This window comes from Lemur catta, chromosome 13, assembly GCF_020740605.2.
Source record: "Lemur catta isolate mLemCat1 chromosome 13, mLemCat1.pri, whole genome shotgun sequence".
NCBI classification, from domain to species: domain Eukaryota; kingdom Metazoa; phylum Chordata; class Mammalia; order Primates; family Lemuridae; genus Lemur; species Lemur catta.
In genome coordinates, this window is record NC_059140.1 from 63,935,136 (window position 1) to 63,960,590 (window position 25,455).

At 45.9% G+C, this 25,455-nt stretch overlaps 1 protein-coding gene across 1 annotated transcript in view; it reads left to right on the top strand.

The window, feature by feature from the left end:
* The window catches only part of LOC123649083 (guanylate cyclase soluble subunit beta-2-like), a 39,430-nt gene extending 14,203 nt beyond the window's left edge, over positions 1-25,227 (top strand). The window contains exons 6-14 of the mRNA XM_045567000.1: positions 141-244; positions 1,729-1,945; positions 5,260-5,580; positions 8,582-8,730; positions 9,309-9,455; positions 13,273-13,427; positions 14,507-14,658; positions 16,006-16,101; positions 24,213-25,227. Of these exons, the coding sequence (XP_045422956.1) occupies positions 141-244; positions 1,729-1,945; positions 5,260-5,580; positions 8,582-8,730; positions 9,309-9,455; positions 13,273-13,427; positions 14,507-14,658; positions 16,006-16,101; positions 24,213-24,358 (1,487 nt within the window). The 3' untranslated portion in view covers positions 24,359-25,227. The remainder of the gene's footprint in view (positions 1-140; positions 245-1,728; positions 1,946-5,259; positions 5,581-8,581; positions 8,731-9,308; positions 9,456-13,272; positions 13,428-14,506; positions 14,659-16,005; positions 16,102-24,212) is intronic.
* Positions 25,228-25,455: the final 228 nt, after the last annotated feature.

A 25,455-nucleotide genomic window follows, 5' to 3' on the forward strand; every position in this document is an offset into this window, starting at 1 on the left:
TGAGGGAGCCGGTACAAAAAAGCGGGGACTGCACTTTGCCTGTAAAACACTTGAGATACTGTCCCTATCCCGGGCTTTGTCCTGTGCGAGGGCAGTGGCACGAGCTGCCGCTCACCGGGACTTTCTGTCTCTGTGTCCAGGGCATCTCGCGAACACCTTCGAGCCGATTTATCCCGAGAGGCTGTGGATCGAAGAGAAGACATTCTGCAACGCCTTCCCTTTCCACGTTGTGTTTGATGAATCAGTGAGAGACGCTTCCCTCTGTAGCTTGGAGTTGGGGATACGCCAGCGAAGGGAGCATGATTTATAGTCTTTTATGGCGAGTGGGCATTTTCAAGTCCCTGAGAAGTTCCCAGGGTTTGGGAGACTAGGCTTTAGCCTTGCGGGACCATTGACTTCCTTTTCACCCTGTGGTCTCCGGAAACCAGAATGCAGCAGCTTCCTGATAGGAATGAAAGGGAGGTTAGAACTAGTGAATGAATGGGAAAGCTTACCATTAGAAAAGAGGGAAAAAGGAAGTGACGATAAAATTCACTACATAAAGAGACAACAGAACATAGTGGCAATGACTGGGTGGAATTCTAACCGTGACCTCTTGCTGTCCTTGTGGCCACCATAGATGCTCAATCCCACCAAGTTCCCATCTCTGCATCTTGAACGTGGGGCAGAGGTCCCTGCCCGCTCGTGCCGCTGTGCCGGGACAGTTGTGAGCACGCCCACTTAGGTTGGATTGTTATTGATTTCCCTGCATAAAATGTATGTCAGCTGAATTGATTGTGAACTCGTTTAAAGGACAATTAGGCAAAATGAATTTCATCAACAATCAGTTAAAATGCTTTCAGCCCTTGTGACTTTCTCTGATATTTATTTAAACCCGTACACACATTAAGTCGTCACCTGCCAGTCGACTGCTGGATACAGATTCTATGAAATTTATTCGTTGGAGGTAGTCTCTGCCCATAAAGAACTTATGATCTAACTGAGGTTAACAAACTCCCCTATGTGAAATAAGTATGAAATTATAAAACAATGTATTATACTTTGACTTTTCCCCAGTGCCACAAGGGTGTTATTATTATTGCCACTATTTAATATTTTAAATTCTGGGTGACTTAAAAGACTCCTTTTTTTTTTTCCAAAGTTTTGGGCATAGAGTAACAGAAAATTTAATGATATGTGTTCCAAAAGGTTAGGTTGATCTCTGTAGCCTAACAGAGTCCCCATGGCCAATGAAGTTAAGCCTTCCCGGGCAGTCTGTGCTGGCGTTCAGCACTTTATGTAAAGGGTACTCATTTCGCTTCTTCCTTCCCTGCGCTCCCTGGAGGTAGCAGTGAAAGGTGTGGGCTCCTTCACCCACGCCTGAGTGTCAGATCCAATGCTATAGCATTTGCTAATTTTTTTTATGAGTTAATGACAGAGGGAGGGGAGAGAGAGAGAGATGTCTCACAGACCTGGGAAAGAACTATTAGTGCAATTGAGAGCTTTAACCTCTGTTTCTCTTTAGTCAGACATATGCTTCTGGGCACTCCTATTCTTTTCTCTTTCGGACATTAGTGCATATTTGATTGTTTAAAAAAGTATTTATTACTTCCATGATATTTATTCTACCACTGATCCCTGTTTCCTGCAGTGAGTCACAAAGCATGGCCAGTGTGTTATTTACAAGGGAACGGTTAGGGTGGAAGTGGCTTTCTGTTCCCCAGTCTTACCTCTGTCCTCCGTGGATAGCTGCGGATCAAGCAAGCTGGAGTGACTATTCAGAAGTACGTCCCAGGACTCCAAACCCAGAAGATTCGATTAGACGAGTATTTCTCCATCATTCATCCTCAAATTACCTTCGACATTTTCAGCATCTGCAAATTTATCAACAGTCAATTTGTCCTGAAGACACGAAGAGAAATGATGCCCGAAGCATGGAAAAGTCAGCCCACACTCAAGCTCCGAGGTAATAACTCACTCCTTTCCCATTGCTCCCTGCCTGTGTGGGTTGATCACAAAGGGAAGAAGCAAGAGTTTTCCAATTTCTTTAAAAGTGGGGCAGGAACTACACTGAAAACAAGTTGTTATTTCCAACATACTTGGCCTGATCTGTAAGTGATGTATTTTATTTCCTCAACCATCTCTGGTTTAAACATAAACGAACTATATATATATATATATATAATTTTATATGTAATTTTAAAATTCTGGTCTCTGTTACCAACATTTTCAGAATGCACAGAATTTAATGTCTATCTTTTATACAGCAACCTGGACATCTGACCTATTAGTAGGGCACAGATTTTGTTTTTGTTTTTGTTTTTGTTGTAATTGTGCTAAAATCTATATAACATTAAATTTACCATTTTAATCGTTTTAAGTGTACAGTTCATTGGTATTAAGTACATTCACGAGTTATACAGCCTTCACCACCATCCATCTCCAGAACTTTTTTATCTTGCGCAGAACGGAATTTCTGTACCTATTAAATAATAACTCTCCATTTCTCCTATCTGCAGCCCCTATAAACCACTGTTCTACTTTCTGTCCTTGTGAATTTGGTTACTCCAGGTACATCATATAAGTGAAATCACACGGTATTTGTCCTTTTGTGACTTCCTTATTTTGCTTAGCATAGTGTCTTCAAGGTTCATCCATGTTGTGACATGTGTCAGAATTCCCTCCCTTTTTAAAGCTGAATAATATTCCATTGTGTGTATATACCACATTTTCTTTATTCATTCACCTATCAATGGGACTTAAATTGCTTTCACCATTTGGCTATTGTAAATAATCCTACCGTAAACATGGGCAGACAAGTGTCTCTTTGAGTCCCTCTTTTATTTCTTTTGTGTATATATCTGGAAATGAAATTGCTGGACCATATGGTAATTCTCTGTTTAATTTATTCAGGAACTGCCATACTGATTTTCCTAGCTGCTGTACCATTTTACATTCCCATCAACAGTGCACAAGGGTTCCAATTTCTCCATATCCTCATGAACACTTATTATTTTCTGTATTTTTTAAATAATAGCCACCCTCAATGGGTGTGAAGTGGTATCTAATTGTGGTTTTGATTTGCATTTCCCTAATGATTAGTGACTTAAACATCTTTTTATGTGCTTATTAGCCATTTTTTACATATTCTTTGGAATAATATCTATTCAAGTCTTTTGTCCATTTTTTTAATTGAATTTTTTTTGTGTGTGTGGTTGAGTTGTAGACGTTCTTTATATAGTCTCAATATTAACCCCTCATCAGATATATGACTTGCAAATGTTTTCTCTCATTATGTGGATTGTCTTCACTCTGTTGATTTTGTCCTTTGACGCACAGAAGTTTTTAACCTTGATATAGTCCAGTTTGTCTATTTTCTCTTTTGTTGCCTGTGCTCTTGGTGTCATATCCAAGAAATGGTTGCCAAATCCAGTATCATGAAGCTTTCCTTTATGTTTTCTTCTGAAAGTTCTACAGTTCTAGCTCTTACATTTAGGTCTTTGATTGATTTTGAGCTAATTTTCGTGCATGGTGTGAAGGGGCACACATTTTGAGCTGTCTTTCTACTAGACTGATAATTAGGTATTTTAGGCGTGAACAGAGGCAGAGTTGGAGGGACATCTGAGAGGAACGTGAGGTTTTAGAACCTGAGTGAATTGTAGAGTGGAGAGATGAGAGATAAGGCTGGCCAGATGAGGACTTGAACTCTATCGTGCAGTTGGAAACATTGCTAAGTGTCTGCCAGGACCCAGAGGCCAGGTGGAAGCTACCGCTGGGGTGCAGGAGAGAAGCTTTAAGGTGCTGGAGGAACTGAGGCAGCGACACTGGAGTGGCAATTAGGGGAAAGACTGATGAGGTAATTAAGGCAGGACTTGGTGACTGGATGTGGGGTTGGAAGAGAATAGTTAGAATAACTATTAGCTTCCTTGCTTGGGTAACTGGGTGATGAAGGTGTGATTAACTGAGAGAAGACATGACACGACCTCCTACAGGGCAGGGATTTTTGTCAGTTTGAGTCACCACTGTATCCTCAATGCCTAAAACAGTGTGCCTGCCTCACAGTAGGGATTAAATACATAAGTGATGAGAGATTAAAGAAAGAGAAGATTTGCAGAGGGGATTGAAGGTGAGTTCAGTGCAGACATCCACGAATAAATACTTAATAGGGAGTAAAGAAAAAAAAAAACCCACTGTTCATGGAAGTATAAATTATCACAATCACCCTAGAGGGCAATTTGGCAATGTGTATCAAAAGCCTTAAAAATAAGCATTTTCTTTGTCTAGGTAATTCCATGTCTAAGAATAGCTATGATTATATACACTTACCTCAAGCTTGTTCATTGCAATGTTGTGTATGGAATAAAAAACTAGACAGAATATAATCAATGCTAGTTTATTATTTAAATAAAATTCAGTATAATCAATGCAGCCAGCAAAAATTAAGATGCATATCTATATTTAATGCTATAAAAGAATATTTGTTATGTATTTTTAAGTGAAAAACTCAGATTACAAAAAGAAGATACTGGATGATCCCATTGTTTGGGTAATACAAAGATAAACTCCAAACTATTAATAATAATTATCTGTGTGATGCGATTATGGCTGATTTTTACTATTTTCTTTCACTTTTTCCATTTTCTGCAATGAATATGTTGAATATGTTGAGTGTTATCTGCTTTTATAATCAGATAACAAACATTTCTATTTTTAAAGAAATACATGTCTTAAGTCCAGGAAGCCAGGTTTCTCTGGAAATTCAGTTTCATCGTCAGCAAGGTCTAGAATGCAGTTGTGAAATGCCAAAATAGAAGAACCCGAGGGAACACCAACATTTAAGGAATGGCAATTTAAAAAAATGTAAAGAAAAAATTCAAAGAAGTAGAGGAAATCTCAGACAGAAAGCAGTGTCAGAGAAGCCCTAGGACGAAAGATTTGAGGAAGGGAATTCTGGTTAATACCATCTAGTGACAGAAGGGTTGAGTAAAGAAAAGACTGAGAAACGTGTGCTGGAGTCGGCAGTGTGGACGCCAAGGACAGGAGACCACCTCAGAGTTTGCAAGTAGGCACAGAGAGAGCTGTTAGGGAGAGGCGGGGAGATGAGAAGGTGGAGACAGAAAGTGTACATAACTCTCGCAAAGTCTGGCTAAAAGGGAAGGAGTGTGAGTGTGTGGTGGCTAGAAGGTGCACCGTGTGGGTGATGACTGGTCATCTGGCGAGCTCGTCCCAGCCCCTGTTGGCGACATACTCTCTTATTGCATTTCTCTCCACGGCGGCAAGGCCAGATGATCTGGATGGAGTCCACGCGGTGCATGATGTACATGTGCTCCCCGAAGCTCCGCAGCCTGCAAGAGCTGGAGGAGTACAAGATGCATCTTTCCGACATCGCCCCCCACGACACGACCAGGGACCTCATCCTCCTGAACCAGCAGCGACTGGCTGAGATAGAGCTGTCCAACCAGCTGGAGAGGAAGAAGGAGGAGCTGCGCGTCCTCTCCCAGCACTTGGCCATGGAAAAGAAGAAAACGGAGACCCTGCTGTATGCCATGCTGCCCGAGCACGTGGCCAACCAGCTGAAGGAGGGCGAGAGGGTCGCGGCAGGTGAGGCACCCTTCCCTACGCAGCCGCCTCCGGGCAGGGGCAGTGTGCCTTACCCAGGGCACAGGCTCTGACACCAGACAGACGTGGGTTTGAATTTTGGCTCTGTCACTTGTAAGTGACATGATCTTGGGCTAATTACTTCATCTGCATATCCTCAGCTTTCTCCTTTCTGCGTTGACAGTGATAGTGCAGGAGTGATATATGGGCTAGATGGATGTAAAAGTGGCTGCCAACCATGCACACATTGGTTTCTCTAAGAATCTGAGGCTGTGTCCTGAGACTGGCCCCATTACTCAGTGACCGTGAGTAGGGTTCTTAGCCGTAACCAGGAATAACACACCCGCACATTAGCCAGAGCACTGGGTCCCTCTGCGGACTGTTCTGGAGAGCAGGCTATTTATGGAGGGAGGGACGCTGTGATCACTCTGAGCTCACCTTCCGTGATCACCGGCATGTGTTCATTCACCAGCATACCCGGGAGACTCACTCCATCCAGGGGACACATCCAGGGAACCCACAGGAGTTCCCAGCCTTGCGGGTTTGACAGATAGATGCAGATATATGCAGAATAAATTAATGAGGGTGGGGGTGACCAAAGGAAAAGAAACTAGTGTGCACTAAGGAGCATCTATTGTGCCAGTATCTAGTAGCCATTTTACATGTGCTATTTCATGAAATTTCCTCAGTGTTTCTATGAGGGAAGTGCTGTCCATACTGTATAGCTGAACAAACTGACAGTCACCCCAGCTTATGAGTAAAAGAGCTGAAAAATAATCATGTTAAAAGTCCATCTAACTCCAAAATCCATACTCTTTCCATCACACGAGGTGCTATGGAAACACAGATGATGGGGAAATTAATGATAAATAGATGTCAGAAGAGAAAGAGATGGGGGCAGGGTGGCGTGGTGAGGGCACCTCTCAGAAATGTGTGCCACTTGAGCTGGGCCTTGAGGCTGGATTTCAGCAAGCAAGGAAGGGGGCAAGGCATGTCAGGAGAATGGGCTAGCAAGCACAAAGACAAGGCAACATGAAAACAAGTATTAATATCATGGTGCACTGTCCCTAGAACCTGGGGTGCTTGCAAAAGTGGTGTCTGCTGAGGCTGGGAACATAGGGTGGGGCTCAGGCGACGCAGTGATGAATCTGATTGTCATGGAAGAGGAAATTGTCTTTTATTTTGTAAGCAGGGAGGATTCATTGAAGTTTTTTTCTCATTATGGAAGTGACATGACTAGTTTTATAAACATGATTCTGGCTGCAGTGTGGTGAATGCGTTAGAAGGAAGCTGAAAGCCTGCGGGAGCTAAGGCAGCCTGGGGGTTCGGGGGGGGACCAGGATTTCCTCACTGACCAGAGGGGGAAGGTAAGAGAGAGGAGGCAGGGATGAGTCTGCGGCTGCTAGTGTGGAAAAATGTGGTGCTTTCTCCGAGCACAGAACCAGAAGTAAGAGCAGGGTTGGGGGAGAATGAGAAAGTCAGTTTTAGAACCAGGGAGCTTGAGGTGTCTGAGGGATCCTGCACAGAACATAACCAGAGATCATTAGGAGTCATGGGGAGAGCTCAAGGGAATATTCTGGCATGGAGCCCTGGACCTGGGAGTGACCCAGTGTGGGTGGGGTCCATCACAGGCTCTGTGCATGATGGGTAAGGTCATCTGGAGGGCATGGAGTGAGAGGAGAAGACGGTGGGGTGTTGCACCGTAGGCAACACCAAATATTTAAGAAGGGTGAGAGGCCTGCAAAGGATATAAAATAAGGAGATCAGAAAGGTAGAAGGAATATGAAGAGAAACAGTAGGCCAGAAGCCAAAAGGAAGAGAAAGTTCCATGAAGGGGGAATTACCACCAGAGGTATAAGTAATATCAAAGGCCCCCAGCTGTGTTCAAGGAGTCACCGATTCACTTGTTCAACAAATATTTATTGAGGACCTATTATGTGCCAGGCCCTGCTTGGGATACAGCTGGGGATACAGCAGAGGTCAAAACAGACAGTCTCCCATCTCATGGAGCTTTGTATTCCAATGGGGGAGTTACACAATAACCAGAGACACTATTCCACACAAAATGTCTACCACGTAAGTCTCATGGAGGAGGGGGTGGGTGATCAGGCTCAGAGGGTAGAGAGTCCCTCAACTGTTGTTTCAGGTAGGGTGTTCCAGAAAGTTCTCACTGCGTTGGTAACATCTGAGGTTTGAGGGACAGTGCCCTGTGGATACCTGAGAAAAGAGTGTGTCACACAGAGGAAGCTGCAGGTGGCAAGGCCCTATGGCAGGGACACTGCATGTGCTGGAGAAACTCCAAGGAGGCTGGTGTGGCCGGAATGGAGTGAGCTGGAGGGACATGAGGTCAGAGGGATGGCAGGGACAGAGCTGGGGGTCCCCTTTGGAGCCATGGTAAAGATTTGGGGTTTCATTCTAAGTGTGACGGAAGTCGTGAAGACTTGAGGCAGAGGAGTGGAGGATCTGACCTAACCAGGACATCTGGCTGTGTGGGGGCCAGAGGGAAGCAGCAGCACGTGGTAGGGGTGCATGGTGACGATGGGGTGGCTTCTGCCATACAAAGACAGGGGAACCCACTGCTTCACAGCAACTCATCTCTGTCGGCCCTGCCCGGGGTCTCCTGCTGCTCAGGCTCTGCCCTGGCCCACTTCCTAGAGGCCACTTCTGTCCTCCCACAGCACTTGTCCCATTGCACTGGAAGTTTGTGTTCACTCTTATGTCCCCTTCGCTAGACTGGGGGCTCCTTAAGCGGGGGGACCCTGTCTGCTTGCTTCCTGTGATACAATTCTCCTGGCATGAGCTCATAGCAGGCACTCAATAAATGTGCTCCCCCTGGGCCCTCCGTAAATGTCTGCTGGGTGACTGCCGGATGGCGAATGGCATGCAGACCCTTTTCCCCAAGGCGCAGGCAGGTTTGATTCTCACAGGGCCTTTGAATCCAGAATTCGTAGAGTTACGGAATTCTGCCTCCTCGGTTATCACTGATACCTGGTTTCTGTCGCAGGAGAATTTAAAACCTGCACGATCCTTTTCAGCGACGTGGTAACGTTTACCAACATCTGTGCCGCCTGCGAACCTATCCAAATAGTGAATATGCTGAATTCGATGTACTCCAAGTTTGACAGATTAACCAGTGTCCACGAGGTCTACAAAGTACGTGTCTGCGCCGCGTGGGGTGTCTCAGCGCGAGATCGTTCAGGGCAGGTGCTTCCTTCTGAGTCTTCCTTTGCCTCTGTCTGCACGAGTTTGGGGTTTGGTGTGGATGAGAGTGGGGTGAAGAGGAAGAGCTAAAAGGAAATTGGAAGCATTTAAGGAATTTTATCTGTGTAGGAATCCTTTTACCATACTCTGTGCTAAGATGGTGCCCTGGTGCCCTTGAGAGGCAAGCGCTGTTTTCCTAGAGAATAGTTCTCCTACTCCCAAATTCAGCAGAAAGTCTACTGCAAATAGTGTATAATATAATGATAATACATAGCATCGTACGACTAACCCAGGGCCTTCACCCCTCTGGGATTTGTTTCCACTAAAAGCAGAATGGACTTTTGTCTCTCTCCCCGCTGTGTCTTGTGTTATTAAACCTCTTACCTCCTCCTTCACGCTCCTCGCCCCCTAGCAAAGAGTCACCAGCTTTAATAGGGTCCTTTTGTCAAAATGCAGAAAATGGCAAAAATACTTAAGGCATATCTAGTGCGTAAGAAAACCCTCTGAATACCTGTTTTCTCTCCTGACAGGTGGAAACAATAGGAGACGCTTACATGGTTGTAGGGGGTGTGCCGGTGCCTACTGGAAGCCATGCGCAAAGGGTGGCTAATTTTGCCTTGGGGATGAGGATTTCTGCAAAAGAAGTGATGAACCCCGTTACTGGAGAGCCCATTCAGGTAGAGAGCAACTGAGTACTTTGCTTAACACCAAACGTCTCACACACGAAAGTAGAGTTCTACTTATCTGCTTAGGTGGTTCCTGGGTACGCTACGGGAGTTAAAGTGGGCATATTTCTTCCCACGCTCTTCTTCCCTTGCACGTGGTCCTAATAAAGACAGTAGTAGGCTATTATAGTCTCTACTTCTCCACAATTTCAGAAGAGGTTGTGGTGCTCAGGACTTCCCCATGATTGACCACAAGCTTCCTTTGTCCCTAATTTAGGACAGTCTTGGGCATGTCTCCCTATTTACCTAGTAGGGTGAAATCCGTCTTGGAAGCCAGCTCATTTATAATTCCTACTCTTTCGTTAAGGCATTTCAACAAGCGGTTTCGGTTTAGTGGACCCCCAACTTTTCCTGCTAAGAGAACTTCTGCCTCCAACATGCTGTCTGACAGGTTCGGAACTCAGGCGGAGGTGTGACACTGCCCACGGTCAGCCGCCAGGCGCCATGGTGCCGTAAGATATTCAGAGTGGCTTTCCTGCCACCACGCGGCCAGGAGCGAGACATCTGCTCGCCTTTCTCACAAGACGCTATTCTTCTTAGCAGGGAAGTTGGTTCACACTATAAAAGCCGGGCAGTTTGGGGGATGAAAAGTAAACATCGTCTTCTGCCAGCCCAGCAAACCCTCACCCCCCTGAGATGGCCGAGAGACGCATCTCTCTGCCTTCATGTCTAGATCCCTTTCCTGCTCACGTCCATCAGAAATTCAAAATAAACTAAATAACTGACTAAAATAAATAAAACCAATAAGATGGAGTATGATTTTTCCAAATTATAATGTTTTTGCAGGAGATTCTGAATATGTGTTCCATTCACGTCACCATAGTGATTTAGAAGCTGAGCTTCACAGATCCTGGTTCAGCGTCCACTGTCGTCTTCTAAGTAGAAGCTAGACTATGTAGTCACAGGAACAAAACAGCCACCATACGTTCTCATTGTAAACACACTGTGTGCATCAGTGGAATAAAACCCCAATATAATAAATAAAAAATCAGGATGGGAAGTGATGAAGAAATAGATATAAGAAGATCAGATAAGAACAATATAGAGTGTCCAGATACAGACTATACATTTAAGGCCAATTGATTTTTGATCAAGGCATCAAAAATTGAGAGGGTAAGGCAGCCTCTTTCTAAGAAATAGTTCGGTTACAATTGAATATGGAAAGACAAAATGTACCTCAATCCTACCTCACCCCATATGCAAAAATTGATTTGATGTATATCATGAACCCAAACGTAAAAGCTAGAATCATAAAGCTTCTTGATGGAAATATGGGACAATAGCTTCATGACTTTGGGGTAAACAATGATTTTTTAGATAGAACACAAGAAGCACTAACCATGAAAGAAAAAAAAATGACAAACTTCATTGCTATGGGCTGAATTATGTCCCCCCAAAATCCATATGTTGAAACTCTAGCCCTCAGTACCTCAGAATGTGACAGTATTTGGAGATGCGGCCAGGCTCGGTGGCTCACGCCTATAATCCTAGCACTTCAGGAGACCAAGTGGGAGGACTGTTTGAGCTCAGGAGTTCAACACCAGCCTGAGCAAGAGTGAGACCTCATCTCTACTAAAAATAGAAAAATTAGCCGGGCACCATGGTGTGCACCTGTAGTCCCAGCTACTCAGGAAGCTGAGGCAGGAGGATCGCTTGAGCCCAGGAGTTTGAGGTTGCTGTGAGTGAGGCTGATGCCACGGCACTGTAGCCTGGGCAACAGAGTAAGACTCTGCCTCAATAAATAAATAAATACATAAATAAAGTATTTGGAGATAGGGCCTTTACAGAATAAGATGAGGCCTTAAGGGTGAGCCCTAATCCAATCTGACTGATGTCCTCATAACAAGAGGACATTTGGACACACAGAGACACCAGGAATGCATGTGCACAGAGGAAAGGCTGTGTGAGGACACAGCAAGTCAAGGAGGGAGGCCTCAGGAGAAACCCAATCTGCCGACATCTTTATCTGGGATTTCCAACTTCCAGCACTGTGGGAAAATAAATTTCTATTTTTTAAACATTAACTGCCTTGTGAATTGTATTTAACTCATGCTAGTTTTGAGCCCAGGGCCTCATGAAACAAAACCGGAGCGAAACCCTGCAGCTGGTTTGTGAAAATCTTACTTGTTGATGTTCTTATTGTTACAATTAATATTGACAAATTAATTCTAAAAACATAGATTAAATGAATAGAAGTCAGTAAATTTCATTTTTCATTAAATTTTACATTAGAAAGGATCATTTTGTTTTCAAAGTTTTTATTCTATTTTTGTAATAAATCACTGTGGTCCCAAGAAAAAAAAATTTTTTTCTAGTGTGGCAGTCAATGTGTTAAGCTACCCAGTCTAAGGTGTTTTGTTATGACAGCCCTAGCAAACTAATACATTCATCAAAATTTAAAATTTCTGCTTATTAAAGGAAATGAATATACAAAACCACAGATTGAGAAAAATATTTGTAACACATACACACATATATATTACATATCAAAATATGTCTAGAACTGATGTACATTAACAACAAAAGATAAACAACCCAATTTTTAAAACAGGCAAAAAATTTGAACAGACTTTTCACAAAAGAAAATATATGAATGGACAATGTGTGCACGAAAATGTGTTTAACATCATTAGCCACCAATTTAATGCAAATTAAAACCACAAGGAGGTACATTTCACACCCACTAGAAGACCAAATGGTGACAGAAATGTGTAGCAACTGGAAGTGTCACATTGCTGATAGGAATGTAAAATGGTAAAACAACTTTGCAGAATTGTTGGGCAGTTTTTTTTGTTTGTTTGGTTTTTTCATAAAATTAAATATGCATCTACATTGTGATCCAGAAATTCCTCTTCTAGGTATTTACCTAAGAGAAATGAAAACATATGTCCACAGAAATATCTATACAGAAATGTTCATAGCAGCCTTAATTATAATAGCTTCAGATTGAAAATAATCTTAATGCACATGAAAAGAAAATGGATTAAAAAATGTGGCGTATTCTTAAAATAAAATACTATTAAGCAACAAAAATAATGAAATAGGCCGGGCGCAGTGGCTCACACCTGTAATCCTAGCACTCTGAGAGGCCGAGGCCGGTGGATCCCTCGAGGTCAGGAGTTCGAGACCAGCCTGAGCAAGAACAAGACCCCGTCTCTACTAAAAATAGAAAGAAATTTTATGGACAGCTAAAAATATATATAGAAAAAATTAGCCGGGCATGGTGGCGCATGCCTGTAGTCCCAGCTACTCAGGAGGCTGAGGCAGGAGGATCGCCTGAGCCCAGGAGTTTGAGGTTGCTGTGAGCTAGGCTGACGCCACGGCACACTATCTAGCCTGGCCAACAGAGCGAGACTCTGTCTCAAAAAAAAAAAAAAAATACATACAACCATATAGATGAATCTCAAAAACATCATGTTGAATAAATGAAGCCAGATATAAAACAGCATATACTATATTATTTCATTTATGTGACGTTCTAGAACAGACAAATTATCCTTTGGTAAGAGAAATAAGAAAGTAATTATCTCTGCTGGAGGAGGTGGGGAGAGAGCTTACCTGGAAAGGGCACAAGATAATTTTGCGAAGTGATAGAACTATTCTATGTTTTATTTTGGATAAAGGTACAGAGATATATGCATTTGTCAAAACTCATGGAGCTAAACACTTTAATATCTGTGTTTTTTATTTTCTGTAAGTTATACCTCAATGTAAAAGTAAAAGCAGGAGTATTAGACGCTGTCTGTTCAGCGAGGTTCTCTCTGCACAGATCCGAGTGGGGATACACACCGGACCGGTCTTAGCAGGGGTCGTGGGAGACAAGATGCCACGGTACTGCTTGTTCGGTGACACTGTGAACACAGCCTCTAGGATGGAAAGTCACGGGCTTCCTGACAAAGTGCACCTCAGCCCCACAGCCTACAGGTAACCTTTCATTTTATTCATGCCTTCCTTTGTCCTTCCCTCCTTCCAGAATTTACAGAGTTCCCAGCAGTCACAGGGTGAGGGGAGCGCAGACAACAGCAAATTATAACCCACAGGCCAAATCCAGTCTGCTGCTGCTTTTTGTAAATAAAGTTTTATTGGAACAGAGCCATGCTCTTTTATTTACACACTGCCCTGAACAAGCAAGACCTCTGAGACGGGGTGGGGGACAGGGTGCTGTGGCCATGGGGTGAGAAGTCGCAGGCTCTCACCTATGGTGACTACAATTGGGAGGTGAGTCAGGTCACAAAGTAGGAAGCACAGTCAGCAGCTTTCGAGTGAGGGGAACAGGTGCCAGATGGGGAAACGAGGGGTGTGGTGAAGGTCGACACTCTCCAGGCAAGTGGCCGACGACAGGGGAGGACTTGCAGGAGCGCCAAGGCAGGTAGCCGTGAATTTGAATCATCACCGGGCTGAGTGGCTCTTTGTTCTTTTCCCAACATCCCTCAGCTGCCAGGAAAGAAGTGAACAAGGAAACATTTGTAAATACCCCATAGCTCTGTCCCTTTTCTTGGTCCCTTCCCTAGATTCTTCAGTTCCTTGGCAGACAGAAAGCATGGCAGACAAGCTCGATGGTTAGGATGAGCAGGATGACAAGCACGGGGTGTGCCAGGTGCCCGGGGAAGAGGAAAAGAAGCGTGCTGGTGCCCAGGGAGCCTGATGCTGCAGAGCCATGAGGCCATGGTGCGCACACGGGCACTGATGGCATGTGTGCAGAAACATGAGAGATGCATGTGGCAGGTGTGCTGGAGGGGGGAAGGTTGGTGGTAGGCTCAGCGGGTTTTGATGGGTCCCCTGTGCTCTCTCTTGGCCTCTGGTACCCTGTTCAGAATGTCTAACCTTCACTCTCCCTGCTTCTTTTGCCCCCGTGAGCAAGCCTGGATGAAGCCTTGGACCCTCCTCCTGCTCTGTCATGTGTCCTGGGTCCCCAACTTCTCCTCTTGCATCACCCTTTGCGTTGTAGCCAGTTCTTGAGTTACAGATCTTTCATATCAGGTGCATTTCTTTTCTCCATGCAGAGCCCTGGAAAATCAAGGGTTTGAAATTGTTGAGAGAGGTGAAATTGAAGTGAAAGGGAAAGGGAAAATGACCACATACTTTCTGATCCAGAACTTGAATGCCACCAATGATGAGATCATGGGGCGACCCACAACTCCACTAGATCACAAAGGTAAGTAGAAAAGAGGTCTTGTCATTAATGTCTAATACTTTTTCTACTAACAACCTGAGATATATTGAGTGTGGTCCTTGGGTCCTCAGGGCTAACATGGGTACATCCCCGCCTGCCACCAAGCTCCAAGGATCAGTTCACCCATTTTGCCCTGAACATGCATATCTTGCATCCAGGGTATTCTGACATTTCTTGACCTGGGCTGAAGGATCCACCCTAATGGGTTTTTGGGATTCTTTTCTGTCCCAGAAGGGAGCTTTTCCATCAAGCTGTCCTGTAGCTGGGGAATTATTTCAGAGAACTCCCTCTGCCCCTTGGCCTCAGAGGAGGCTCCAGAACAGGCTTTCCTCACACACTGGGACCATCTGCCTTCCTCATTTTCCTCTAGCTTCCAAAACTGGGAAGAAGAACAAAATTTGTGACTCATTGAGTTCCAGGAATGACAAGAGGGTAGGAGTTTAGGGTAAAACAACCCAGTACTAAGCAGGACAAGGGAGCACTGTTTGGCTCATGGCTCCCCCCAAAAGAGACTGGAACCCAACAACAAGGCCTTCATCAGCTGCAAGGCCAGTCCGACCCACTCTCAGAGAGCCCCTTAGCCCAGCCTGGCTAAGAGGGAAGTGTTGGGCTGACAGGGAACCCAGCAGCAGGAGGCAGGCCATTCTGAACCTCTGAAGTGACCTGGACAGAAGCCGGTCTTTCACTGCTGCAGAAGTCCACCAGGAGAATCTCCAAACCCAGAGGTTCCTCATGTGCACGTCTAATGACTGCAGGCTATCGCTTTGGGACATATGGATTATGGTTACTCTTTTGAAAAGTGGGACTAACTCAACAAAGAGACAGACACTTGAAGACCTTTTACAATTGTTTTTGTAATGCTTTCATTCTAATATCAGCTCACCTAATTATCTCTGTGAGCTGTCACAGCTCTTTCACATGTCACAGATGTGGCCTGGGCCACATTTTCCTGATGAAGACATTGATACGGAAAGATCTAAATAAAAGCGATAAATGACTTTGGCTAATAAAGACCAGGAGCAGCCTTCGTGAGTGTTTTGGTCCCCAAATTTCTAGGCTCTGGACACCTCACCCACGGACATCTCGAAAGCAGGTGCATTTGCTCATTCTTCTAGGTGGTGAGTACATGAAACAAATGTCCTTCAGCCTCTCTCGCGTGACACTGGACAGCCAGAACTTCATCCAGTCCTCCACATGACGGGCACCTGAAGGAAACATCCAAGAGGTTGCTGATGTTCCGAGGCATCACAGACAGTCCCCCACCTCAGCCCCGTGGCACCTGCCCGTGCATCCGTTCCCACATTTCCTTCCTGTCACACTCTTTTGCAGAAGCAAGTGCTCTGGGAAAGGAAGACAGGAAACCTGTTGCTGTCATGAGGTACGCTGACAGTTGGCAGCTGCTCCCTGACGGGGACGTGGCGGATGGTGAGTACACAGAGGTGCCTCGTGGGGTGGGAAAGAGCCAGAAAGGGACAGTTCAGGTGGGGTTTGGGGGCAGGACGCCTCTGACTTATTGCTAGTTGTAGTTTCAGTAAGCTTTGGTTTTGAGCTCTCTGCACCCCAGCTATCCTGGGGGCTCTCATTCTCCGCTTTGGTCCCATCCAAAATAAGCCTAGCTCGTTCAAAGGACACGAGAAGGCCAGTGTGTCTTGAGAGGGCTGGAGATGGACGGGGCCTCGGGCAGCCTTGGCCTTGTGCCTACTTATCTTACGCAGAAAGTGTGAGTGTGAAAGAAGGGAGAGGTGAGGAGGAGTTGGGGCTCCTGGGGGACCTTCAGCGGGAGGAGGGCACCTGCTGTTTGAATTCCTGCATGGCTGTTCCATAAACAGCTCCAAAGGGAAGGTCTAAAAACTCTTCATGTCCCGGAAGATGCACAAATTCCTTTTTCAAACTTCTGCTGCATGAAGGGTCCCTCCACAGAGACCAGCAGGTCTGGGCAGGGCTGGGCATCTTGCCCAGTGGATGGGAGACAGAAATTTCTCAGCTGGGCCCCAATTCAGCATTCAGGCCTCAATTCACCACTCCCAACTGTTGCTTTCCTGGACAAAAACCAACATCAACAACTAGAGGAGGAGAAACTGAGGACACCTCAGTTTTAGGGGGACAATGGAGGGGTGGAGACCTGGCATTTGTTGAGCTACTACTTTGTGCCAGGCATTTACCCCACATTATCTCATTAGGTACAACAGTCACATTGCCACTCCCACCACAGAAGTAAGAAACTTGAGCATGAGAAAGGTTATGGAATTTATATGAGGTCCCACAGCTAGCAAGTGGGAAAAATAGGATTTGATCTTCATTTGAGGCTCGTTTTTCTTGGGCAGACCATCTCCCTGGGAGTCTGCTTTGAGTATCAGATCCAGGTGGTTCCACAGTTTCCCCTTAGTTGGATCTGTTGGGTTCACAGTGGCCCAGCCACGTGTCTCGCAGATCCTCTGGGCCCCGTCAGAACAGATTTCTGATTGGTCAGTGTGAATGGCAGGCGTATTGATGAGGAACAGCTCATGCACCGTGGGTGCAGAGCAGACTGGTACGCACCAGAGGTCTGGGTCCTTGGCCGCAGAGCCTCCCAAATCCAGACTCACTGAGCCACAAATTGCCTTTTCACAACTCCCCAAGGAATTTGAGCCTGAGTTTACCACCAACGCAAGCTTCATCCTTATCTCGGATGGTTGGCAGCAGACATGGATATAGCCTTGTGCGATTCGTGTCACCTGCTCACAGGACCTGCCTTTTCACTGTGGTTCAGGTCCCAGTTCTGACGGGGTTTCAGGCCCAGCTAGGTCTGATATATCATGCTTAGCTCTGCGGCAGGTAAAGGCTGCCAGAGGGTCACTGTGGGAGCGCCACCCTCAGCACCACCCTGAGGCCATTACCTGGCCCCTGTGTGGGTGTCACTGTGGGAAAGGGTTTGCAGCGGTGGCCAAAGCCTGTTAGGACTCCACAGAGATCACTGATCATATCTGCCACCAACCTCGCCAGGTTGTCACCTGGTTGCCAAACATGGTGGCTCTCCAGCTGCATGCCTTTCCATCTGCCGTGGCTCCCGGCTGTGCGAAGCAGGCATTCCTGCCTCCCCGTCCCCTGTGAGCACCGTGGACCCTGACACAGTATCTCAGAGCCTTGGCAGCACACGAAGCTGCAGCGGCGAGGAGGAGACCACGTAGACCCCTCTCTGGGGCCAGCTGAGGCCCGTGCTCAGCCCTTCCCTCAGCCCTCTCCAAAAACAGGGCCTCATGGAGTCCCTGCAGGGCCCGGCCACCTTCTGCCAGGGCGAGAGGGAGCTCTCAGCGGGCCCCAGGCCTGCAGGCTCCACAGAACCTCATTTGCACTTCAATAACCCGCTTTTCTTTCACTCAACTATGTATTTGGGTGTTAGATGTGTCTGTGAGGAGACTCTCCAGTGCAATTAAACGGGAGTATTGAGCCGGAGAGAAATCAGTGTGTGTTGACACAGATATTTAAGCAACCACCTTTCAGTATTGACTCAAAAATTGGCCTTCCAGCTGTCCCTGCTGGCAGGCTCTTCTGGCATCTCGTCAGGCCCCTGCTAATGTGTTTTTCAAATCTCAACTTGCTTCAGCTTGTCTCCTAACTGACTCTCCCAACGATTACAGTAATGGTTTCCAGGCTGACCTGCACGCAGCACTTAGGCAATCGGCCCGGGGCCCTCTCTGGAGGTGACCCCTCCTCACAGATCACAGCCAGAGGGTGTCCACTTGCTGGGTTTGTGGCAGGTTAAGTCAGCCTGGGGGACTTCTTAACCAACTCCTAATTGTTCCTCCGGAGAACCTGAGTGGTGAGGGTCTCGCTCCTGGTGGAGTTTAGGGTTTGGTGGTCTGCCTGCGGAGGGAAGAGGTTGCTAAATCCCTCCAAACTTGACTCACTCTTCAATCAGGAAGAACTTTCCCACCACTTGCAATTCTCCCGATGGATTATTCTTGGATGGGTTTGTGGTCACTTAATGGCCAGGGTCCTCACCCCTTTCTTTACAGAGTCCTGAGGATACAGGCACCTTTCCCAGACTGTCCAATTAGCTGGGGTCCAGCTGGTTTGGAGCCAGGCTGGGTCCCTATTCTCAGCTCCGAGGCTTTCAGCAGCCGCTCTGGGGCCTTCCTAAGCGTGGCTGTCAAACTCTCCTGACCTCTCCCATTTGGGGCTGATGAATGGCATGGTTGTTTTTAACCTGGAGCTTTCTAGAAGTTGAGCTGTTAAGCCAGCAGTGTTCTGTAGAAGGAGAATCCTGGGACATATACATGAACTCTTCACAAATCAGGAGGATTCTGCTGGAGAAACACAGGATTTTCAGTGTAGGGCTAGCGTCGAAAGTGTTGTGCTGCACTCCTTGATATCACAGACTAGCTGTCACATCAGAGCTGGCTGGCGCGGGTGGGAGGACAGCTGAGTCATTGTGGAACAGCCTGGTGACAGTGCGGACGGCTGGGCTGCACCTGAGAAGGATTCCACAGTCCTTAGTGGGGTCAACACTCTGGTTTGTAAAGCAGCTTCATGGGGGATTCTGATGACCAAGGGGTTTGGGGGTCACTGTCATGATGGAAAGAGCATTAGATTGAAAGCAGAGTTCCTGGGGCTGAATCTAGTCCTGGCACTCGGTGACCAGTGTGTCACTTTGGGCAAGTCCTCTTCACTTTGTTTTCCTCATCCTGAAGGCCGGAGTAAAACAGGGCCTGCTCACAGGGCTGCTGTGAGGACTGTGAGATAGTATGTGGCATCTGAAAACTGCGGTATGAAGACATGTCAGGTGTGCAACTGTCACTTGGGAGTTCTTTCACTTAACAAATAAGTGAGTGTTGGGCACACGAATGTAAGAGCTCCTACAGAGGCTTTGAAGAAAGAATGGTCTGCTGCAGGCAAGGAGCTTTAGCTGGGTGGGACAGAGGGACCCACACGGGAGTCAGGCCCCCAGCCTCACTCAGGGCGCTCCAGAGCCACAGTGTGTGCGAGTGATGCTGGAACACGTCCTGGCACTCAGAAAACCTTAGAGAACCTGCAGGTGACGGCAGAAGTGGGACAAGGCAGGGATTTGCTCTGGTCTCCGGAACATGTGGGGACTTCTAATTTTCTCCATGGCAAGGCCTCTTTTGCCCATGGATAGAAAGAGGAGGCTACTGGCTGGGTGATCCTAGCATAGCAGCCGCTCCCTCATCCTGGAAACTCCACTGTGCCCTCCGTGTCACTAGGATGGGTGTCCACTCTCACTCATGGTTTCATTTCTGGAGTTCATGGCTCCTTTTTCTCTGCTCGTGCCTCCCCTCCTCCTCCCCTAGGACAAAGGAATACCTGGACATAGTATTGATCGTGACTGGGGTGGAAGCAAGCGGGAGGAGGAACAGTGCATGGAGACTACGCAGGGCGAAGGCCAGGATGGGGCAGGGAGAGGGGTCTGGGGGTCGCGGCGACAGGCCCTGTGCTGCCATGGACCAGGATGGGGTAACATCATGGGGGTGGGGTGATGCCGTGGTGGTGCAGGGCCTTGAGGACAACTGAGAAGACCCAACTAAGAGTCTGATTTCAGGCTGAGGCCAAACCCTCCACCTGAGCCGTGGAGAACCAGCGCTGAAACCAACATGTGGTCTTCTGTGCCTTGTTCTGTCTAGGTTAGAAACAGATGCAGAAATGCAAAAAACAAACAAACAAACAAACAAAAAACCAGGATTATTTTAATGGCAAATGTAAGAATCCCTTCTCGTAACCCCATATCATATCCTGCATGACTTTCAGAGCCTTGCCTGTAATCACCAGGCAACTCCCAAATCCCACCTCTATTCCCCGGGGCAACAGCATTTCCTCGCACTCCGTGCTGCTGTGACTGCGTGTCACAGCCCCATCCCCCGAGTTTGTATTTGACAGTACAACTCATGTGATGGGTGTTTTCCAAACAGGAAGATATCTTCTGCAGCCATCTTCATTTAATCTGTTCTTTATCTATATTGAGATGAGTTTCTATACTGATTTTAATACTGGGCTGTGTGGTTTGTCCAAGTAGATTATTTGTTTATTTATATTATAGAAGAAACATTTTTTATTTTTTTTAAAAAACTAGGAAAGTGTGGATAAACCAGAAGAAGAAAACAAAAGCACCTATAATTCCATGACCCAGAAAGACTACTATTAAAATTTGGGTCATATGTTCCCTGACTTGTGTGTGGGAGGGTGTTTGTATATGTATATACTTATGTGCTTTTTTCTAACAAAAATGAGATGGCCATGCACATACTGTTTTGTCATTTGCCAGTCATAAATTTCTTTCCCTGAACATTTAAAAACATTTTAAAACAGAGGAGGGAAATTTTAAAAAGATATAATGTGTTTCACATGGTACCCTTGTTTCCCATGTGACTTTGTGCTATTCCATACCCAAAACCACCTTTACATTGTATCAGATAGAAACTCAAATTATCTTGCACTCTCCACATCTACAATACATCTGTGGTGATCCGGATGTTTTGTGAGTCCTGAAGTTTCCTCTAAATTTTCCAAGAAAAACCAAACTTGTTCAATTTTGCTTTGGTGTTTAGATTATCCCAGGTGTCTAGATGTTAGTAATCCAAGGAAGAGGTACCTTGTAATCTTCAATGAATCAGAAAAGGTAATTAACCAGAATGCTACATTTCCTAACCATGCACAATAATGAGCATTAACTCTAACAAAATGGTGGTACTAATAGGCAGTCCCTGGGGGCTGTTGAGCACTGGTCTTGCAGGAGGGAAAGATGATGGATGAGAATTCATCTCAAGGAAACAAGAAAATTCTTCCACCATCTGGATTGTGGAATTGGATTGGGGCAAAATGTCAAATTTTCATTTACGTGTGAAAATTCCAAGAGAGTCTTGCAATTCTGTGCTGAGCACGTCTCATTTGAATTGTCAGGTGGCATCTACTCAAATTGATGGAGTCATATTTAGTTTGCCCAGCTTTCGATATGCCATCTCCATTCATTTTCCCAGCATAGTCCTAGCTGGTTGTCTTTTTCTCCCTGCTGATCAGGGGATTTTTCTTTAGGGAAAGAAAAAAGGAAAATGAGTTTAAGGGAACTAGGAGTAGAAATGGAGGCAGTGTAAAATACAGTTAAGATACAGGTGAGAAAGTGAACATGGCCAGGTTAAAAGAGAGAAAAATGTGCTGTGGCGGCAGGAGAGATGAATCAATGATGAAAAGCTGTCTAAAATTTTTCGAGAAGAGAAATGGGAAGGGAAAAAATACTATGAAAAAGTTTGAATAAAGGGGAGACCAAGAGATCTGTGAAATATTAGTTCCTAATGTTGAGTTGACTTCCAAAATACCTTATGACAGGTTAAGCCAGAAAATAGATTATTCATCTTGGTTAGAAAGAAATCGTGGTGCTCTTTCGAAGCAGGAGCAGACCACGAGCAGAGCCTGACAGCCGGTAGGTAAAGGGAATAGTTTCCTTTCCTCGAGTCCCCCTCATTTTAGCAATTCCAGCCCTTTCTAGCTCAGTTCTCATTTTTACTAGCATACACCTCACTTTTGATACAATGACAAAGTCACAAAACAAATATGTTCTGTGATCACAATACTGTTTTGTGGAAATTTTTCTCTCACGGGTTCATGTATCATTTCCATGACTTGAGTGGGAGACAGATGTGTTGTGTAGTATCCTTTTACGTCTAGAGAAACCGAGGCACAGGGGAATGTTAACTGGAGAAAGTTCAGCTGCCCTTTTAGTGCTGATGGATAGTAATGCAAAATTATACTTCTCTCTGGAATCAGCTCCTTTTTCCTCTCTTTGCTATGATACCAAAACAGAACTGAACCCAAACCTCTCAAACACACTGCTCTTACCATTTAATCTGCATGTTTCCACTGTTGAAAAATTTAGTTCCTTTTAAAATTATAATGTGTTTATATCTCAAAAAAATACAATAATGTAATCAACTCCATAATTCAAAATGAAAGAGATAGGGGGTAGTGGGAATAATAAAATTAGTAGAGAATTAGCAAAAAGCAAAACCCAAAACCCTAAATCCGAATAAGTAACAATTTCCAGAGCATAAAGTATGACTGAAAATGATTCAGTCTTTTGCGTGTGTGTATGTGTGTGTGTGTGTGTGTGTGTGTGTGTGTGTGTGTGTATGTGATAGAGAGAGAGAAAGAGAGAAAATGTGCTATGGTAATCAAATGAACCCATAGCTAATGACATCTGCACTTGGCCAACTCTGGTCTGGTCTGGCCACACCCTATAGAAATGCCACATTTGGGAGTGTTATGAATCTTGATTCCTTGTCAGATTGGCCCCAGTTTATGCATGAGCCAAACCCTCCATATGAATCATCACAGGAAGTTGGCTCAGCCACATGGTTGTAGGTGTCCCAGGACCCCCTGTCCCCCTTTCTCTGCTCCAGGGCCCCATCCCCAGTTCTGACCTCATCCTGGGCCTGAGACTGAGGTGAACTGGGAGACAGGTCCTGTAACCCACAATCTTTCACACGTACGTCATCCTTTGTGTTCATCAATGACGAGAACATTAGCAAATTGAGCTCGTCTCAGTCTAAGTGCTTTTGCTGAACACTACCCATTGCTCTTAGGATCTTAAAACAAAACTGATCCCTGATCCAGATTCAGGAAGAAGTCTGAGGTGCTCACAGCCCCTACTGGTGACAGAAACCATTCATTAAATTGGGAAGAGAAGGCTGAAGACAGGAGCCTCTCCTGATTTCCTGCTTTCTAGAACACTAGACCTTAAATATAACACATGAGCCTCAAATATAACACGTGAGCCTCTCTGAACTTGAATGTCTCTGGAACGAGGATTAGTATTTTTAGAAAAGGAAATGGGAATAATATACGACTTTACAATCTCAGATGCTGACCTTTCCAAATGACACCGCAGGGAGAGCAGGAGGAGCTAGAGACAGCGTCCCCCACCCAGCCTCTTATTCCATCCCTTCTCTGACCTTGCTCTCTGCCCCTGCCTTGGCCCACAGTCCCAGAGGCAGTTCTTTTCCAGTGCCTTCTCCCCGGACTCCCTCCCATACTTAGAAATACTAATTGGTATCTGTGTGTTTGTGGTCCGTGTGGGGCATTGTGTGAATCACTTGTAAGTCATCTAATTTAATGATCACGACAACCCTGGGAGGTAGATATAATTATTATTCCCCTACTCTTCAGATGAGTAACTCATCCGTGGTCACATGGTGAGCAGTGGCATGGCTGTGCTGGGTCCGTGACATTGCTGCTCAGAACTCACAGTCACAGGGCCAGCAGGCAGGGAGACTCGTGCTATCAGGTGAGTTTTGCAGGAGTAAAGATTTGGGTTGTGACCACCAAGGTAGCACAGTGCAGGGCAAAAGAAATCACTCAGCTACAAGGCAGTGGTCTGTGTGGGCCGTTTGGCCTTGACTATGAAGACACTCTCCTGCCCAGGTCATGCTGAGGTAGGACAGGAGGCCCCTGGGGTCCACATGTGTCCCCGGGCCTGGCTCAGAGGGAACCCCCTGACCAGAGAGACCGGCCTGAGTCTTGACTAACTTGCTCATCCCTCTGTGTTGTTTCAGCGTCCAAGGAACCCACCCCTGCTGGGAGTCCAGGGGCAGGACAGGAGTCCCCGGAGGCAGCTGACCAACGACAGTCTTTAGTTCAGACAAAGACACGACACTTTCCGAATGACACTGAGCCGTCTGGTTTCTGTGTTTTGTTGTAACAGGAGGAAAATGAAACCCTGGGGCTTAATTTTTCCACTACTTAGGTCTATGGCAGCAAAGAAAAGTAACTTCTTTTCATTTCTCACCTCAAAACTTCTTAAACTATGTCTCTTCCTCATCGTCCCTCTGAGAATAAAAGTCTAGAAATGAAACACAATCCTGACAAGTTTGGAAAATGTGCTTTTACGTTCTTAGTTCAAAGCCAACCCTCAGCTTTGGGACTTTGGGTCCTATTTGTTCTCATAGATGATAAGTTCGGCCTTGGGGCCTATTTCTATTTCCTTCTAACAGGAATGAATACCTTCACGCTCTCATCACCGCGGTTCCACCAAATCTTTGCCTCTGAATAAGAGCCCTCGTGGCCGACTTCAGAGGACATCCTGACCTTGGAGGCTGCCTCGTTTTAAATGGTGGTGGGAGTGAGGAAGGAAGAGGAGGAGGAGAAAGAGACCCAGACCCCGCAGTTTATAAATCACCCCATAACGTAGTCGGGATGTGAAAGGCACTCAGCCAGGGTTGTGAAAGGAAATCATTTTCATTCCCAGCCCTGGGAATTACATGAAGCAACAGAACAAAAGCTGCACTCCCCAGAGATTTTCTGAAAGTAAAATGGAAGGGAAAACGTGGAAATCCCTGGAAAGGCAGAGCTAGGAAAGATACGGAAACAAGGCGGCGTGTGGCCAGACACCCAGCGCCCTTGGCTGGTTCCTCACCCGTTTCCAGCTGTAGGTGCAGAAACGCCTTCCACAAAGAGAGTGTGGGGAATGCTCTCAGAGAAGTGGGGAGGGGGGCAGAAGTTGTCTGTGGGCTCCACATTTGCTTTTGGTGATGATGAGAAGATAAGCGATCCTTTCGATAATAAACAAAATCCTAAGGGCACACACAAGCCTGTGACTCATCCTTGCTAGGACCTTACTCAAACCAAGAGGCATTAAATATCTTTCAGCAATTCCCAGAGGGTCATGAGCAGATTTGATTCTGTCCCCACTGAGTCCCCAGTCCCATGGGTGGGAGGGGAGGAAACCGCAACAAGAACTGAATTCTTTGCACCAATCTTTCTAGACAGCCACTGGGTCTTGTGTCTAGAAACGGACAG